The 17,747-nt window shown below is 38.1% G+C and overlaps 3 protein-coding genes across 4 annotated transcripts; 2 read left to right on the forward strand and 1 right to left on the reverse strand.

Moving 5' to 3' along the window:
- The first annotated feature begins 151 nt into the window (after window positions 1-151).
- Window positions 152-3,451, forward strand: LOC110865441 (probable protein S-acyltransferase 1). The gene is made up of 5 exons (XM_022114683.2): window positions 152-537; window positions 1,292-1,471; window positions 1,765-2,073; window positions 2,482-2,703; window positions 2,790-3,451. Exons 1-5 carry the CDS (start codon window positions 466-468, stop codon window positions 3,135-3,137), a joined length of 1,131 nt encoding a protein of 376 aa, XP_021970375.1. The 5' UTR covers window positions 152-465; the 3' UTR covers window positions 3,138-3,451.
- A 1,871-nt stretch (window positions 3,452-5,322) lies between these two features.
- Window positions 5,323-8,307, forward strand: LOC110865440 (probable aquaporin SIP2-1). The gene is made up of 3 exons (XM_022114682.2): window positions 5,323-5,890; window positions 6,857-7,117; window positions 7,945-8,307. Exons 1-3 carry the CDS (start codon window positions 5,603-5,605, stop codon window positions 8,095-8,097), a joined length of 702 nt encoding a protein of 233 aa, XP_021970374.1. The 5' UTR covers window positions 5,323-5,602; the 3' UTR covers window positions 8,098-8,307.
- Window positions 8,308-9,196: 889 nt separating this feature from the next.
- Window positions 9,197-11,306, reverse strand: LOC110865439 (chaperone protein dnaJ 72). 2 transcript variants are annotated; one of them, XM_022114681.2, is made up of 4 exons: window positions 10,779-11,306; window positions 9,876-9,945; window positions 9,652-9,777; window positions 9,197-9,531 (listed from the first exon to the last, which is right to left on the reverse strand). In XM_022114681.2, the coding sequence occupies exons 1-3, from the start codon at window positions 11,174-11,176 to the stop codon at window positions 9,715-9,717; spliced, it is 531 nt and encodes a 176-aa protein (XP_021970373.1). In that variant the 5' UTR covers window positions 11,177-11,306; the 3' UTR covers window positions 9,197-9,531; window positions 9,652-9,714. The 2 variants fall into 2 exon arrangements, with proteins under 2 accessions (XP_021970373.1, XP_021970372.1); XM_022114680.2 differs by having other exon boundaries at window positions 9,640-9,777; window positions 10,779-11,305.
- Window positions 11,307-17,747: the final 6,441 nt, after the last annotated feature.

The following is a 17,747-nucleotide window of genomic DNA, read 5'->3' on the forward strand; positions in this document are numbered from 1 at the left end:
AGGCTTGCTGGGTGGCGGTCTGCGAGGTGAGATCACCTCGGTGGTTGGGAGGACCGTGGAATATTCCCCCCCCCCCCCCCCCCCCCTTAGCCTTATAATTTTTAAATTTACGTTAAACAACTAATAGGATACATGATAATGATATCATTACATAATAACCCACGAAAACTTTTACGAAATAGTCGGGATTTGGGAACCCCTCCGAGTCCAGCGGTGAGAGATCGAAATCATATGTTGTTTCAGGGTTTGAGCAATCGTAACGAGAGGAACGTTGATCGTAGAAAGCGGGGAGATATAGAAACACACAGATAATAAGATACATACAAAAGAAGACGACTGAGAGATATAGAGGAAAGGAGGGAGACATCCATAAACTCCCCCCCTCTTCTATATTTCTTCTTCATCTGCATCTGCATAATCATAAGGTTTTTAAATGGGTAGTTGTCGTCAATTTCAATTCTAGCCATGAACGAATTACCAACAACACAATCTCCTCGCAACACCAAGAGGCTTTATCAAGTTTGGAAAGGTCGTAATGTGAGTCCATTCTTTCCTATTTATGTTGTTGTTTCAAAAGCTGGGGGATTTTGACTTTTAAAGTCAACATGTATTGTGGGTGGGAGGGATAATATTATTGATAGGAACAAAAAACTTGCAAATGTGGATATATTTGTTATGGATTATTCTAGTCATTATGTTGTCTTCAGCATTATATATGTGAAAATTATGGATTATATGCAACTTATTATATTAGTCAATGGAGAAGGTCAATGTTTGACTTTAAAAGAATGGCATAATCATGGAAATGTGTGCGAAGGGTTTTTTTACGCGAGGGCGTATAGTATAAAAATACACTTTTTAGGGGTTTTAGACGTGTTTTAGGCTTCTTTAGGGCTAGTTTGTGTTGATAGGGTTGGTATAATTGTTCAGGACCTGTTCAGACGATTTTTGGCCGGAATTGCGTTAGAACTTGACCTTAAAAATGGGCCTTTGGGCCTAAAAGTGGGGTTTTTGAAGCGAAGCGAGAAGGCTGTGCTAGGCCTGGGTGCGCACCTGGGTGAGCCTTGACAACAGAGTGTAATATATGCTAAACTATATTGACAAAGTAGACATGAACATATCTTGATGAATATATCGTTAAACATGTTAGAATTCAGAACTAAAAAGAATGCACTTTGTGGATTTGTCCTAAATCTCAATACCATTTCACTCATTTTGGTGAATGTTGCTGATGCATGAACCACTTGATCATAAAAGTTATTTGGTTGTTACATTTGGTTTTGGTTTACAGAAATTTTATTGTGGCGGTAGATTGATATTTGGTCCTGACGCCGGCTCAATACTTTTATCTACGTTCCTTATTGGAGCCCCAGCAATAACCTTTGGCATCAAAGCTCTACTCGAGATAGAAAAAGATGGAAGCACCTTTGCGTATGGGGTACTTTCTTTAGAAATCGTCCTCACCCTTTTGGTACGTTAACCATACTTTCTTGTAGAGGTGACACACGGGGTTAAAAACTTAAACGGGCTAGTTGAAATGAATCCGATCGCCCTGATAATCTACTTTTTCTTTCTCTTTATAAATAAAGCTATTCAAGGGGTCATAAACATTAAGTTACATTTTGGGTTCTCACGCTTCTCTACTTAAAAATGGTCTTGTATTGAACAATCTTCTTACGCATAAATCACAAACCAAATCGACTGAATAAACGAGTCGAAATTATCACATCTAGTTTATAATTTGACCGGCCTTTATATAAGCAGGTTCTAACTTTTCTCTTCATGACGTCCGCAAGAAATCCTGGAATAGTTCGTAGGAACAAACGACCGCCAGAATGTGAAGAGTCTTTCAATCTTCGGTCACAATCTTTGGATTGGTCAGATGGTACGTCCATGAGCCTGAGGATACCAAGAATGAAAGAAATGCTCGTTAATGGCCACCCGATAAAAGTTAAATATTGTGACACTTGCATGCTCTACCGCCCTCCACGTGCTTCTCATTGCTCCGTTTGTAATAACTGCGTGCAACGGTTTGATCACCATTGCCCGTGGGTAGGCCAGTGTATCGGAGTTGTAAGTGCACTGACCTTCTTTTTTGATCTATCATCCATACATATACCTAACTGCATATTTTTCACATGTGAAATAAAATAAACCAATTAGTTACATGGAGATGGTCCTATGGTATGTCTATATTATAGTTTTGGTCCCAACCAGGGGCGCAGGATAAGTGGGGCGCCCCCCCCCCCCTTTTCGAGGGCAAGCTTCGCCACTGGTCCCGACTATACGATAATCGACAGTCAGTTTTATGATGTTCAATTTGGGGTGATCGACTTGCTTTGGTTTATATGGCCCGGTCAGTTTCAACTGTTTATGAGAAGGCCCCTAAATATAACACTAATCGATACATTTGCCGTAAATTAGTGAAATTTACACAATTATGTTAGTTCTAAGTTCTAACCATGGCTAATGCATTTGCAGCGCAACTATCGTTTTTTCATCCTGTTCGTTACCTCCTCGACGGTCTTATGTGTATACGTCTTCGTGTTTTCATTGTTCGATATTATTCGTGAAAACGGCAGTTTTATGGATAGTTTATCAAAAGACGTGATTTCGGTTATGCTTGCGACATACTGCTTCATAAGTGTTTGGTTCGTCGGCGGGCTTAGCGTTTTCCATTTTTATCTCATTTCCACAAACCAGGTTACCATCTTCTTACGCTTGTAAAGACGGTGGAAAATCGCTATCTTGTCCTAAAAGTACTATTTCGTGTCTTTTTTTTTTTGCAGACAACGTATGAAAACTTCCGGTACCGATTTGAGAAGAAGAAAAATCCATACAATGAAGGCTTTTTTAAGAACTTTAAGGATGCATTATGCTCTAAAATGCCACCCCCTATCGACTTTCGAGAGTGGGTGGTAGTTGAAGACGATGATGTTCCAACCACCGGGTCCTTCACACAACGGTTTTGTGCATCTATGCGTGCTTCGAAAGGAAAGTTAAATAGGGATCCGAGCATCTTCCAACAAAAGGACGGTACATTGTCAAACAATAAGACTTTCAACAATTCCGCTACAGATAAAGATTCACAAGGCAACAACGTAGCCAAAAACACGCCACAAGAACAAGGTCCGTGATATCTAGTTAATCGTCGAGATTTGGGTTTCTATGACGATGGAGGGATCGAACAAAATGGATGTACCTGAACAAGATTTGAATAGAGAGACGAATGGCGTTGGTTTATTAACTTTGTTTAGGCAGAAGATCATATTGTGGCAATGTTTTCTTATAGAGCAAATAATTTCAAGTCCAATCTATGATGGTTTGTATGACACAAGTTATGCTGAAATCTTTATAGAATATTATTCAAGGCACCACAACACTATAGAAGAGAATTTATTTGTGGATAATGGAGTTGTAAAAATAGCCATTATAGTTGTATAAAACCATATTTTGCATGGTATGTTGAGAGTAGCATCAATTTATTTACATTATGTAGTTGTATTCTTGAGTTGTGTATCAGAAGGTGGATTTGTAGACATTGCACTGAAAACATCACATGTTAACCTCATATCATTCTTTTTTTTTGAACGGCAAGGAACGTCGTGTCAACTACCTGACACCACCGGGCGCTGTGGTCAAGGTCGACTACTCGACCGCTGCCAGCCCCGTGGCTCTCACCAGATGCGAGGGAACTCGACCTCCACCCGCCCGAAGGCACGACAGTGGAATAATCGGTAAAACATCGCCTCCCATCCAAGTCGAACCGGCGCCACCCGTATTCGCTCTTCACCTGGATGCACTATTTTTCTCAGTGGCGGATTTAGAAAATCCTTATAGGGCAACGTTTCATATAAAAAGGGTAACAAAATCGAAAAAACGTCAAACTTTTCCAAAAATATACACTACCGTCGGAGCGTCAAGGGGTAGCGAGGGCTACCCCTAGTAATATGCTAGGCCCGCCCCTGGTTTTTCTTTCAGTTAGTTTTGTTTCACTTAGTTTTCTTGGTAGTGTATTAATAAGCCTACATAACTCATCTACAGGTAAAGTTATTCTACAAGGACTCCTAAAAATAAGAAGTGTACAAAGACACAATGGATCGCAAAATATAACACAAGGTCGAGCAACCGAATGTCGAAGAAAAAAGACACAACGACGCAAATATAGAAAAAAAAAACACAATGATAAATAAAAAGACACAATGACGTAAATAAAAAAATCTAAAATTTACAAGCTAAACATCTAAAACAAAAACCTAAAATCTCAAATCGTAGAGTTCGACGAGACGATTCCATTCCCGCTTGAATGAGTTCAATCGAAGTCTGTTTGATACCCTTCTTACGACTTTTTAGCAATAATTTGGCGTGTTCTTGAAAGGTAATTTCACACTACCGGTTACAATAATTTGCTTAGTCTTTCCGTAGTGGAAGAGTATGTCACGCCAAAATCATATATAGCGCCCGGGCACACCGCCCTCGGGGCGTTGTGGCTTCGAAATTTGTTCCCGCAAAGATTATCACGACGCTAAACAAGAAAACACTCACACACACACATATATATACATACATACATACATACATATATAACCCCACATCTACATAACCCTCCACTACACACTTAAGTTATATAACCTCTTTTCTTAGACAATTGTCACGTTTAAGTTATATAACCCCTTTTCTTAGACAATTGTCACGTGTAGTTAGGGGTGCAAATGAGCCGTGCGGCTCGCGAGCTACTCGAGATCGTCTTGAGAAAAGGCTTGAAACGAGCCGAGCCTTATAGAGCCCGAGCCGAGCTTGAGCCTAAAATAAAGCTCGTTTGTTTATCGAGCCCGAGCTCGAGGCTCGCATGTGAAGCTCGTTAGGCTCGTCGAGCCTTATCAAGCCTTAGTGTAAACGAACCGAGCTTCTTTAAACTTGTTTACAAACCGACTTCGAACCTAAAAAATAAGCTTATTTAGTAAACGAGCCCGAGCCGGAGCCCGAGTTTCACTTATCGTGCTCGCGAGCCTAAAAAGTCTATTATTTATATTATTTTTATTTAATATATTAATTAATAGATAATAAACGACCCGAGCCCGAGCCGAGCTCGAGCTTGAGAAAATACCAACGAGCCCGAGTTCTCATAAGTTAATCGAGCTCGAGCTCGAGCCTGGTCGAGCTCGGGCTCGGCTCGTTTGAACCCCTACGTGTAGTATAACCCCCATTTCCTTACTGTTGTGCCTTCGGGTGAGTGTTCACGGGCTTTGACCCTAGGTGAGGGTTTTCCGGGTGCGGAGGCGAGTGTATCCCGATGTGATGAATTTCACCGGTAGCCCATTTAAAGGATTCTCGTTGGCCGTTAAAAAGAACCCCCATTTACACAACCCTGCTGCAGATGGCCTTATACTACATATGGCAATCTGCGAAATGAAAATACCACTGCATTTTACAAAAATCATAATCTTCTGCAAAATCACAACCCCTTCGTCAATGCAATTTCACCAATCTTCCACCACAAATTTCCTTCTACAACCACAACCCTTCAACATAACCAACAACACAATTCACCAAACCATTCTGAGAAAAAAAGGTTGAGAAATCGAGACAACAATCCTTAAAAATGGCGGGAATAGTGCAGCTGCTTGTAACAGACACGATTTTATCATTCATGTGGGCTTGGGCAACTGTTATTATTAGAATAATTGTTCAGAATTTTCTAGGGTTTAGTTATTATGGTCACACTGCTGAGTTTTTTAAGTGTTGCCTCTCTGTTCTCAACATGTTCTTGTTTGCTTATCTGGTTAAGCTTACTAATGGTGGAGCTTATAATCCGATTGTTGTATTTACCTCTGCAATTAACGGAGATTTTGTCACATTTCTTGTTAATGTTGGAAGAATCCCCTTTCAGGTTAGTAATTAGTTGCAGTTTTTCAGAAATTTGTTCCTTAATCTGTATAATTTTATGCTTTGTTGATGAAATAATTGTTTGTATATGGTTAGTCATATTTTTGCTACCTTTTGAATGGTTTATTTATAGATGTTGGTTAGAAATTGTTATAACTATAAGATGGATGTAGTTTTGGCCTTTTAGAGGCTGTTTGTTTAATGGTGCGTTTGGGCATGGGCGAAGCTTTTAAGGGGCGGGAGGGGGCGCCGACCCCCCAAACTTTTCGCTTAGTAGTGGAGAGTATATAGTTTTCGTATAGAAATTTTTGGGTGTATACGTTTTCGACCCCCCGGTTTTATGGAAATTTCTAGGTCCGGTGACTTCCGCCCCCCCCCCCCCCCCCGGTCGGAAATCTCAAGCTTCGCCACTGCGTTTGGGTGATTACTAAGACCTTTTTGAATGGATTCATTTGTATACTTGTGCTGATGATCTGCAGACACATTACGTGTTCGTGGGTTGGCAGGTCAAACTTGAAAAGTTTACAAAAACACGACACCCTTATTCGCGGGTTATCATGAGCACGACCCGTTAAATTTGAAAAAACTGTTTTTTTTTTTTTATTTGCATATTAAAACTCTTAAATTACAAATCTACAACCAAAATTACAAATGTGTATAACCTATAAAACTTGAATGCTCTTTTCGATTGTATCTTTTATATTTTGGCATAAAATACTAAATCAGTTTAAGTTACGACATAAAAACACTTTTTTTAAGTAGAAAAAAAAAATTAAACTGCTTAAAAGGGTCAACCTGCGAATCTGCTAGGTCAACCCGAACCCAGCCAGTTTAGCTAAACGTGTTCATGGATTTGAATCAAAATTGACCCAAATCCATTTAGATTAATTCGTATCTTCTGATTCCGAACTGTCAGTTGGATTAATTTTTTTTTCAGTTTGCCCTCATTTATGTCTGATTTATTTATCAGGTGTTTGGTTCGATCATAGGGGTGAGGCTTATCCTTAAGACATTTCCTGAATTATGGAACGGGCCAGAGCTGGTTATTAACCTCCATCAAGGCGCACTAACAGAATGTTTATTGACATTCGTGTATGTATTGATCACACTTGGGCTTGATAGATACAGACATGGCAGTTTCTTCATGAAAACTTGGATCAGTAGCATCTTAAAACTCGCTCTTCATATCCTCGGATCTGATTTAACCGGTGGATGCATGAATCCAGCTGCTGTAAGTATCCCCATCTACAATTTGACTTTACTTCCTTTCTCCTTTTGATTGTATATATTTAACGATAAACTCAAAATCGAGGTAGGTTGACTTGTACAAATAAATATTAGAGGTGGAAATTTCGACACTTTTAAGCGGAAAGGAGTCGATTTGGATTGTATGATATTAGAGTGAAGTACAAGGATAGTCCCTGTGGTTTTCCAAAATTTTGGATTTGGTCCCTAGCTTTTCAAAAGCACACGGATGGTCCCTGTGGTTTGCACTTTGTAACGAATTTAGTTCCCAACCAACAAATCTAAAAGTTTCAGGAGGTCCAAGTTATGGATTAAATGCGTTACAAAGTGCAAATGACAGGGACCATCCATGTACTTTTGGCAAAAGTTGGGGACTAAATATGTTGCAAATTGCAAACCACAGGGACCATCCATGTACTTTTGGAAAGCTAAGGACCAAATCCAAAATTTTTGGGAAACAATAGGGACTATCCATGTACTTTACTCATGATATTAAAAACGGGTCAAACCACTGAAATTAAAAATAAAAAAATGGCTAAAAACCAAGCATGTCATAATCTTCTGATATGTATTCAAGTGCCTGCAACATACTAGATCTTTTTCCTTAAAAGAAACCAGGTTATTATTTTAATATACTTTTTATAAACCATATTTCATATTATTTACATAGGAAATGGACATATATTGGCCGCGGGTCAAATGGAACTTACCGTTTTTGATCCGTTACGGAACCAAGAAAACGACTTGATCAGTCTACATTTCTTTGATGTTACATCATTGCATATTGACGCTTACTATATTTTACAAATTTAGGTTGTCGGGTGGGCGTATGCTCTGGGTGTTCATGCAACAAAGGAGCATATAATTGTTTATTGGCTTGCCCCCATGGAGGCGTGTCTATTTGCGGTATGGATATTTAGGTTGCTTGTACGCCGTTCAAAACCCGAGAAACAGAAGACTAACTGAAGGTGACAATTGTACAACAATACAGCTAGTTGTATTCCTTTTAGAGATACTTTTGACTTTTCTTAGTCAAAAATGTATGTTCTGGTATTCAAATGTGATGTATATTTATTTTAATTAGGCGATTCATTGTACATCGTAGGTTTTCTTGTCTTCCAATCTGTATTGATACTTTGACTTTTCCTAGTCAAACAAGTAATTTTAGAGTATTCAGATGTGATGTATATGTATTTTGATTAGAGGGAAAAGATGTGATGTAGAACAGTGGCGGATCTAGAAAAAACCTAAGGGGGCAACGTTTCTATAAAGAGGGGCAGCGAACTCGAAAAAACGTCAAATTTTTCAAAATTTACACTAATTTTACACTAATGCCGGAGCGTTTCTATGCTAGGTCCGCCCCTGATGTGGAAAGTGTTCTAAATGCAATCAAGTACAAAGTGAGTTATCGTTATCACCATTGTCATAATCTAACTTAATTGAGTTATTCGTCGGTGCAAAGAAATTATGATGCAAGACTATATTTTTTTTTTACCCAGACTACTCTTTGAAATGTGCAGTGAGTCAATATCACTCGATCGTCAAACACGTAAAAAGAAACACATGAAAAACAAGTATCGGATACTATATAACACAAGAAATAAACAAATTACTCGAACGTCAAATACATAAAAAAAAAACACATGAAAAACAAGTATCGGATACCATAATATAACAAGAAATAAACAAATTACTCGAACGTCAAATAGATAAAAAGAAACACATGAAAAACAAGTATCAGATACTATATAACACAAGAAATAAACAAATTACTTGAACGTCAAATACATAAAAAAAACACATGAAAAACAAGTATCGGATACTATATATAACAAGAAATAAACAAATTACTCGAACGTCAAATAGATAAAAAGAAACACATGAAAAACAAGTATCTGATACTATATAACACAAAAAAGAAACAAACCAACATCACGTGACATTAATAGTAACTTTAGTGGTAACTATAAATTTGCCAAAATTAATATATGCATCAATATCACTCCAACGTTGGATACATAAAAAAAACACATGTAAAACGAGTATCAAATACTATATAACACATAAAAAAACAGCACGAGACACTAATATTAATTTAGTGGTAACTATAACTTTGTCAAAGTTAATATATGAACATTATTCTTTGGCCAATTCACAGTAGGACTGAGCCTAAAATACTTGAAGAAAACTCTATAATATCACATTCACTGAAATAGCACAAAAAAAAAAAAAAAAAAAAAAAAAAAAAAAAAAAAAACAAAACAAAACATGAATGTACAAAAAGGATTTCATAACTGTTGATGGCCTTGATGTTCGTTCCATTTTGTACCGAAAACATCATTCACTTGTTTCTTCTGCAATGAATTCCTTCTCAGCTGAATGGCTGTGAATCAGCATCTCCTTTACAAACGGCAAAAATCCACATGATCATAAAGCAAAAATGGGAACACAAAAGACAGGGAAAGCGAACTAAGGCGGGAATAAAAAAAACACAAAACACGAACTCACATTACAACACACCATGCTTTTGTGTTCATTCGCCACCTTATTTCTGTATAATTTGGTTAGTATAACAACACCCTGTTATTCCTTTTTCTTAACTGCTTTTGTCTTTTGTATAGATTCCATTGCTTCTTCAAACGATTTCTGCAGATCAAAATAAAAGATTGCTAGCAGTAAGATTTTCGGTTACGAGCTGTAAATTCAGCAACTTAAAATATGGTTAGAAAGGACAAGAAACATACACCCGAATTCTGCTTCTTCCAGATTTTATCTCTACCTATCTCAACCATGGCTAGACCACTTAATAAAGCCCTGCACAAAGTTTATCCATCAAATCAGTTAAACAAGTTTTAGCACACCAAGTTCATAGCAATATAGTCACTAATGCCATTGAAACCCTACATCCAAACACCTCTAATATAACTTCCAATCCCAAATTCAACAGAATTACAAGACTATGGGGTGTGGAGGGGCTTGGGATGGGGGCATTGCTCGACACGTGGCGAGGGTGGGATCCACAAGCTTATGGTGAAAAATGAGGGGTGTGGTGTGGCGTGGCGTGGCCAGCCATGTGATTTTTTTTAATTAAAGTAGCCAGCCAACCAAAGCCAGCCAAGTCACCCTGCCCCCGGCCCACGCCAGGCTGAATACCCACACCAAAGGGGCAACGCTATGCCCAACGCCAACCCGGGGTGGAGCAGCTGGCGTTTAGGATCCAAAACGCCCCCAACCAACGCCCCACTCCCCACAGTCTAATCTTAAACCGCATTATTAATAAATCCATCCCACACTGCACACAATTCATCTCATTTTTTTAATTTGAAACTCTCGCCCACCCACCGTGCTAGTCTCTTGGGATGAGTTCTCATGTTTGGGATATAACACTATTATCAGAGCCAAAACTAAACTCAAAGTGGTGGCCACCAGCCATAACCAACGAGGACGTTGGCCCTCAAGGAGGAGGGTCAAATGTTACGAACCCAAACCACCATTGCAAGGTACCACATTAGTCGTAAATATGGGGTTTCCGAGCCAAACCAAAAGCCCATTTTGGGCTGGAAAAAATCCAATACCTAGCAATGGTTTCGGTCGTCCAGAAAATTTGATATATATAACTGAATAATAGTTAGAAAAACGAATCATACCCAGCAAAAGCAACATGAAGAAGAAAGGCACGGCTGTTTAGATACCCCAAAGCAATATCAATCCGAGAAACAGACGCCTTCCTGCTACTATAATAATCATAACTCCTGTTATCACGTGTGTACCCGTATCCATAATTCCCATACCCGTACCCGTTACTACCACGGCCCGTATTGCTTGAATTAGAGCGAATATTATAATCAGCACGCTTGCGATCATCGACTAAAACCTCGTAGGCCTCGGATGCCTGCTTGAATTTGACGGTGGCACCGTCCCGGATGGATTTGGGGGAGGAGGAGTGCTTATCGGGGTGGAACTTTTTGGCTATGTTTCTGAATGCTTCTTTGATCTCGTCTTTGGTTGCGTTGCGGGTGAGACCCAGAACCTTGTAATAATCCATTGCTGGATTGAGATTGGGGGAAGGAAGGTTGATATAGAAAGAAAGGTTGCTTGGGTGGTCGGGAACAGGATGTCGTGGCTCCGGGATAGCCAGCCATGTTAAGTTATGTTATGTTGAACTATGGTGATTGATCGGAGGAGGGGTTAGGGCCAGAGATGTAAAAAACCGCTTTTTCTAACTGAAATCGGTAAAAAAAAATCCGAAACCGGGTTTTTTAGAAACCGGTTTTTTTTTGGGTAACCGGTTTGACCGGTTACGAGTCGGTTTATGTTTTGGGCGAAAAAACAGGTTATATAAAAACCGGTTAAATAATCGATTTATATAAAAAACCGATTAACCGATAACGTGTATAAAAAAACCGGTTAAAAAAAGCGAAAACGCTGCACGTGTTTTAACGGTCATATGACCGTTTGAGGGTCAAATCTAGCTGGTTTTTTTTTTTTTTGCCTAGAATCCATCTCCAAACAACTATAAAAGGGTGGTGGCTGTTTAGGCTCAATAACACCACTCTCTAATCTTCAAAAACTCTAAAAAACGCTCACTTTCTTGTTCGATAACTCTCAAAAAACTATGGCAACCTCTAGTGCCCATGATTCGGTCAATGTTGGCGAGTCTACAACCGACACGGTGGTTCGTGTTGTTCCAACAAAGCGCAACCCCGATGTTTGGCAACATTTCGATTTGTGCGAGATGGCCAACGGTAAAAAAAAGCGCGCTGTCATCATTGTCAAAACTTTTACGCCGAAACCGCAAACTCCACCTTGAAACAACACATCGAAAAACCGTTTTGCAAGGCGTTGAAACAATAACCCGCTAGTGGTCAAGCTTCCATGACAAGTGATGGTGCTACTTTGTTCAACTACAATTTCGATATTGTAAAAAGCCTATATGCGCGGGGGATTCGAACCGGGGGTGTGTAGGTTTTAGGCAAACGACTTACCCAGGTGATTTAAGCCGTTCAAAAAAAGAAAAAGAAAAGGTGTAACGTACAATAGGGCTTATCGTACGCAACGTATGCGAGTGCAATTCGCATGTTATAAAAAGGCGCATGCATGGAATGTGAAATCGCATCTTACATATAGCATGGCATGCATGGAATGGAACAAATCGCATGATTTGATACATATATAATCTGCAAAATGAAATCGCGTGCCATGCATGGAATGTGAAAAAATCGCATGGGGTGTAGTGGCAAAGCTTGAAAAAGAAGTTCGGGGGGTCGGAAGGTAACGGACGTAAAAAAGATTCTATCGCGTAGTTTCGATGTGTATGTTCGGTCGAACGTCGGTGATTGGATTGGATTCGGGTCGGGTCGGGTCGGGTCAAACATTAATATCAAATAAAAAACATTCTCAAACATTAAAAAAAAAGTTATCATTTTATTCTTCTCCATAGCATAATCTAATAACAAAACAAGTTAACAAATCATCATAAATTTCAAACTCTAATTTCTATCTAAATCAAATCACAATAAGATTAAACAAATAAAATTAGACATAGTTACAGAAAGATTCAACAAGTTTAGGGCAAAAATTCGAACCAATTTCACCCCTAATTTCAACTTAAATCACATAAATTGCAGCACTAAATTAAATCTAAAGATAAAAAACACATACCTTTAACCTTATGAAGATTGAAGAAGTCGAACAAGAGTACATGACCACAACAACGAGCAGCGTTTTGGCTTTTGTTCTCGAACAAGAAGCTGAAGTCGTACAGTTCTGGAACCTGCGTTTTCCCCCTTTCTGCAGTTCTGGCTTGTGACTTCTGTTCTTCTGGTCGATGTCCCAAAGTAAACGAATTTGGATTTTTTTTTATAGGGTGGGCTTTTAAGTTGTACTATATAATGATATAATTTGGGCTATATAATATACATTCTAGTATTCTACCAAATATAATGATTTGGCCTATAATATTTGGGCTAATTAAATATTTTATTTGGATGGGGTTTTACTGACTTTATAAAAAATAAAACAATAATTATCATCTTCTAACCCAAAAGACAAAAACATATCATCATCTTCAAGAACCCACCAAATCTGATTTGAATCAAACATTAACAGATCTGGGTGAGTCAGATTCGTTAAACCACCACCATACACCCCCAAATCCGACTGACCCACCAAATCTGACAACCATCGCGCCACACATACCTGACCTGACCACCATCATCGCTCATCGCTGTTTCAATCGTCGCCGGATGTTTGAACGGAATCGATCATCGCTGTGTCAATCGTCGTTGGATGTTTGATCGGAGTCCATATCCACCGGACGTTCTTCTTGGGTTTCATCCTTGTCACCGTCAGATTCGAGTCTCATCCTTTGTCACCGTCAGATTCGAACTTCGCCGTCGGAGACATGGTGGTGTAGAATCGCCGGGAATGAAGCGGGAACTCGATTAGGTATAACTGAATTTTATCTTGCTTTTGATGAAACCAGTTGATGGGAGTGTGTAAAATTGCTGTCATGTTTTTAACTAGACATTTGACTCCAAAATATAACTGACTTTTATCTTGCTTTTGATGAAACCAGGTTCCTGAATCAGTTGGCTTTCTTAAAGATAATGAAGAAGCTTTGTGTTTTGGGGTTTTCATTTGCTGTGAAATCTTGGTAACAAATGACGAAAATCAGGCATTTTTACAGCAAATAAGAACAAAATTGTCAAGTGGGTATTTCTGATTTCGAAACAGGGATGTGAAATTGTAAAGGTGTGGTGGGTCTCAATCGTTGGTGGTGTTGATTACGATGGCTGGTGTTGGGTGTTGAAAGACGGAGGTAAAGGGAGAAAGGATGAGAGAGATATTTCTTTTTTGTTATTTATAATAAAATATATAGTTTTTTTTAATAGAAGGGTATTTTTGTCATTTTGCCATAAATGCTCCTCATGTGAGGGGCACATGACAAGTTTTTAACCAACTAAATGGAACGGGTTAGTGTTAGGGGCCAAAATAGTTAGTTATAGAAACCATGGGGGCACATATGTTAAAAAAAATCCTATTTTAAGCTAATATAGTAAAAGTGATATAACCACAAGGGTCAAAATCATAATTTACTCTTTTAAAAAAGGCTCTAACTATCTACACACCCTGTTTGCCTATCTGCACACTTAGGGTTTACCTACGTTGCGTATAGACCCATACTCATCGTATATAAACCATGGATTTCAGAGTCTTATCAGCAATCATTGCACAGAAAACAAGGGTTTATATACGTTGCGTAGGGACCTATACGCAGCGTATATAAAGCTCAATTTTTTGTATTTTTTTATGTATTCCTTTGTTTATTTATAAAAAAATGAAAATTATTTACAAAAAAACAATATTATTGGTAAATAATACAAATATAAATTATAAAAATTAAAAATAATACAACTATTATGAATTATAAAAATTAAAAAAGAAAATTATTTATAAAAAACAATATTATTGGTAAATAATACAAATATAAATTATAAAAATAAAAAATAATACAACTACTATTAATTATAAAAATTAAAAAAGAAAATTATTTATAAAAAACAATAATATTGGTAAATAATACAAATATAAATTATAAAAATTAAAAATAATACAACCATTATGAATTATAAAAATTAAAAAAGAAAATTATTTATAAAAAACAATATTATTGGTAAATAATACAAATATATTATACGATACGATGCAACACGATACGCTACTACACTATACGATACGATGCAACACGATACACTACTATACGATACGATATAACACCCGTATAGGTCTATAGGTGTATATATGTCCCGTATAGGCCTATAGGTGTGGTTGAGGTCCCGTGTAGGCCTATAGGCATATACATCACCTATACGAGACTTATACTATACACTATACGATTCGATGCAACATGATACGCTACTATATGATACGATATAACACCCGTATAGGTCTATAGGTGTATATATGTCCCGTATAGGCCTATAGGTGTGGTTTTGGTCCCGTCTAGGCCTATAGGCGTATACAAGACCTACATGGAACCTATACAAGACCTACATGGAACCTATACGCTACTACACTATACAATACGATGCAACATGATACGCTACTATACGATACGATACGATATAACACACATATAGGTCTATAGGTGTATATATGTCCCGTATAGGCCTATAGGTGTGGTTTAGGTCCCGTGTAGGCCTATAGGCATATACAAGACCTACATGGAACCTATACGAGACTTATACTATACATTATACGATACGATGCAACACGATACGCTACTATATGATACGATATAACACCTGTATAGGTTTATAGGTGTATATATGTCCTGTATAGGCCTATAGGTGTGGTTTAGGTCCCGTGTAGGCCTATAGGCATATACAAGACCTACATGGAACCTATACGAGACTTATACTATACACTATACAATACGATGCAACACGATACGCTACTATACGATACGATGTAACACCCGTATAGGTCTATAGGTGTATATATGTCCCGTATATGTGTGGTTTAGGTCCCGTGCAGGCCTATAGGCATATACAAGACCTACATGGAACCTATACGAGACTTATACTATACACTATACGATACGATGCAACACGATACGCTACTATATGATACGATATAACACCCGTATAGGTCTATAAGTGTATATATGTCCTGTATAGGCCTATAGGTGTGGTTTAGGTCCCGTGTAGGCGTATAGGCATATACAAGACCTACATGGAACCTATACGAGACTTATACTATACACTATGCGATATGATACGATAATATACACTATACGATACGATACGATACGATACGATACAATACGATACGACACTATAGTATATGTCACGTATAGGCCTATAGGCAGATACAAGACATATATGAGACTTATACGAGGTTTATACGAGACTTATGCTATACGATACGATACTTAAAAATGTTTTTTTTTAAATTCACCCTTTATATACGCTGCGTATAGGCCTATACGCAGCGTATATAAAGGGTCAAAAAGTATATTTTTACCACAAGTTTGTGGTTAAAAATAAAAATTACCCTTTATATACGCTGCATATAGACCTATACGCAGCGTATATAAAGTGTCAAAAAGACAATTTTACCCTTGCATATGGCTGCGTATAGCCCCAAATGCAGGGGTAAAATGGTCTTTCCCACTGTACGCTGCGTATAGACCCATACGCAGCGTATATAAAGGGTCAAAAGACATTTTTACCCTTGCATTTGACTTAGTATAGCCCTAAATGAAGGGCTAAATGGTCATTTTGACCCTTTATATACGCTGCGTATAGACCTATACGCAGCGTATATGAAGGTTTTTTTATAAAGGTTATATCGAATCGTATAGGTGTAGTATAAGTCACGAATCGGCCTCGTATAAGCCTATAAGTGTGATATCGTATCGTATAGAGTAGTATATGTCCCGTATAGGCCTATAGGCATATACATCACCTATATGAGACTTATACTATACACTATACGATACGATGCAACACGATACGCTACTATACGATACGATATAACACCCGTATAGGTCTATAGGTGTATATATGTCTCGTATTGGCCTATAGGTGTGGTTTAGGTGCCCTGTAGGCCAATAGGCATATACAAGACCTACATGGAACCTATACGAGACTTATACTATACAATATACGATACGATGCAACACGATACGCTACTATACGATATGATACGATACGATACGATACGATACGATACGATATAACACCCGTATAGGTTTATAGGTCTATATATGTCTCGTATAGGCCTATAGGTGTGGTTTAGGTCCCGTGTAGGCCTATAGGCATATACAAGACCTACATGGAACCTATACGAGACTTATACTGTACACTATACGATACGATACAACACGATACGCTACTATACGATACGATATAACACCCGTATAGGTCTATAGGTGTATATATGTCCCGTATAGGCCTATAGGTGTGGTTTAGGTCCCGTGTAGGCCTATAGGCATATACAAGACCTACATGGAACCTATACGAGACTTATACTATACACTATACGATACGATGCAACACGATACGCTACTATACGATACGATATAACACCCGTATAGGTCTATAGGTGTATATGTGTCTCGTATAAGCCTATAGGTGTGGTTTAGGTCCCGTGTAGGCGTATAGGCATATACAAGACCTACATGGAACCTATACGAAACTTATACTATACACTATACGATACGATAATATACAGTATACGATACGATACGATACGTTACGATACAATACGATACGACACTATAGTATCGATCACGTATAGGCCTATAGGCAGATACAAGACATATATGAGACTTATACGAGGTTTATACGAGACTTATACTATACGATACGATACTTAAAAATGTTTTTTTTTTAAATTCACCCTTTATATACGCTGCGTATAGGCCTATACGCAGCGTATATAAAAGGGTCAAAAAGTATATTTTTACCACAAGTTTGTGGTTAAAATTAAAAATTACCCTTTATATACGCTGCGTATAGACCTATACGCAGCGTATATAAAGTGTCAAAAAGACAATTTTACCCTTGCATATGGCTGCGTATAGCCCCAAATGCAGGGGTAAAATGGTC

The sequence above is a fragment of the Helianthus annuus genome, chromosome 6, assembly GCF_002127325.2.
Source record: "Helianthus annuus cultivar XRQ/B chromosome 6, HanXRQr2.0-SUNRISE, whole genome shotgun sequence".
Taxonomy (NCBI): Eukaryota; Viridiplantae; Streptophyta; class Magnoliopsida; order Asterales; family Asteraceae; genus Helianthus; species Helianthus annuus.

What these genes read in the sequence shown, in the direction of transcription:
- LOC110865439 (XM_022114681.2), bottom strand. Translation starts at nt 11,176, where the DNA reads ATGGATTATTACAAGGTTCTGGGTCTCACCCGCAACGCAACCAAAGAC. An exon ending in CTTCATGTTGCTTTTGCTGG is followed by an intron (nt 9,946 to 10,778) that starts GTATGATTCGTT and finishes AACTTTGTGCAG; the next exon opens with GGCTTTATTAAGTGGTCTAG. An exon ending in GGAAGAAGCAGAATTCGGGT is followed by an intron (nt 9,778 to 9,875) that starts GTATGTTTCTTG and finishes TTTGATCTGCAG; the next exon opens with AAATCGTTTGAAGAAGCAAT.
- LOC110865440 (XM_022114682.2), top strand. Translation starts at nt 5,603, where the DNA reads ATGGCGGGAATAGTGCAGCTGCTTGTAACAGACACGATTTTATCATTC. An exon ending in TTGGAAGAATCCCCTTTCAG is followed by an intron (nt 5,891 to 6,856) that starts GTTAGTAATTAG and finishes TTTATTTATCAG; the next exon opens with GTGTTTGGTTCGATCATAGG. An exon ending in GATGCATGAATCCAGCTGCT is followed by an intron (nt 7,118 to 7,944) that starts GTAAGTATCCCC and finishes TTACAAATTTAG; the next exon opens with GTTGTCGGGTGGGCGTATGC.
- LOC110865441 (XM_022114683.2), top strand. Translation starts at nt 466, where the DNA reads ATGAACGAATTACCAACAACACAATCTCCTCGCAACACCAAGAGGCTT. An exon ending in AAGTTTGGAAAGGTCGTAAT is followed by an intron (nt 538 to 1,291) that starts GTGAGTCCATTC and finishes TTTGGTTTACAG; the next exon opens with AAATTTTATTGTGGCGGTAG. An exon ending in AAATCGTCCTCACCCTTTTG is followed by an intron (nt 1,472 to 1,764) that starts GTACGTTAACCA and finishes TTATATAAGCAG; the next exon opens with GTTCTAACTTTTCTCTTCAT.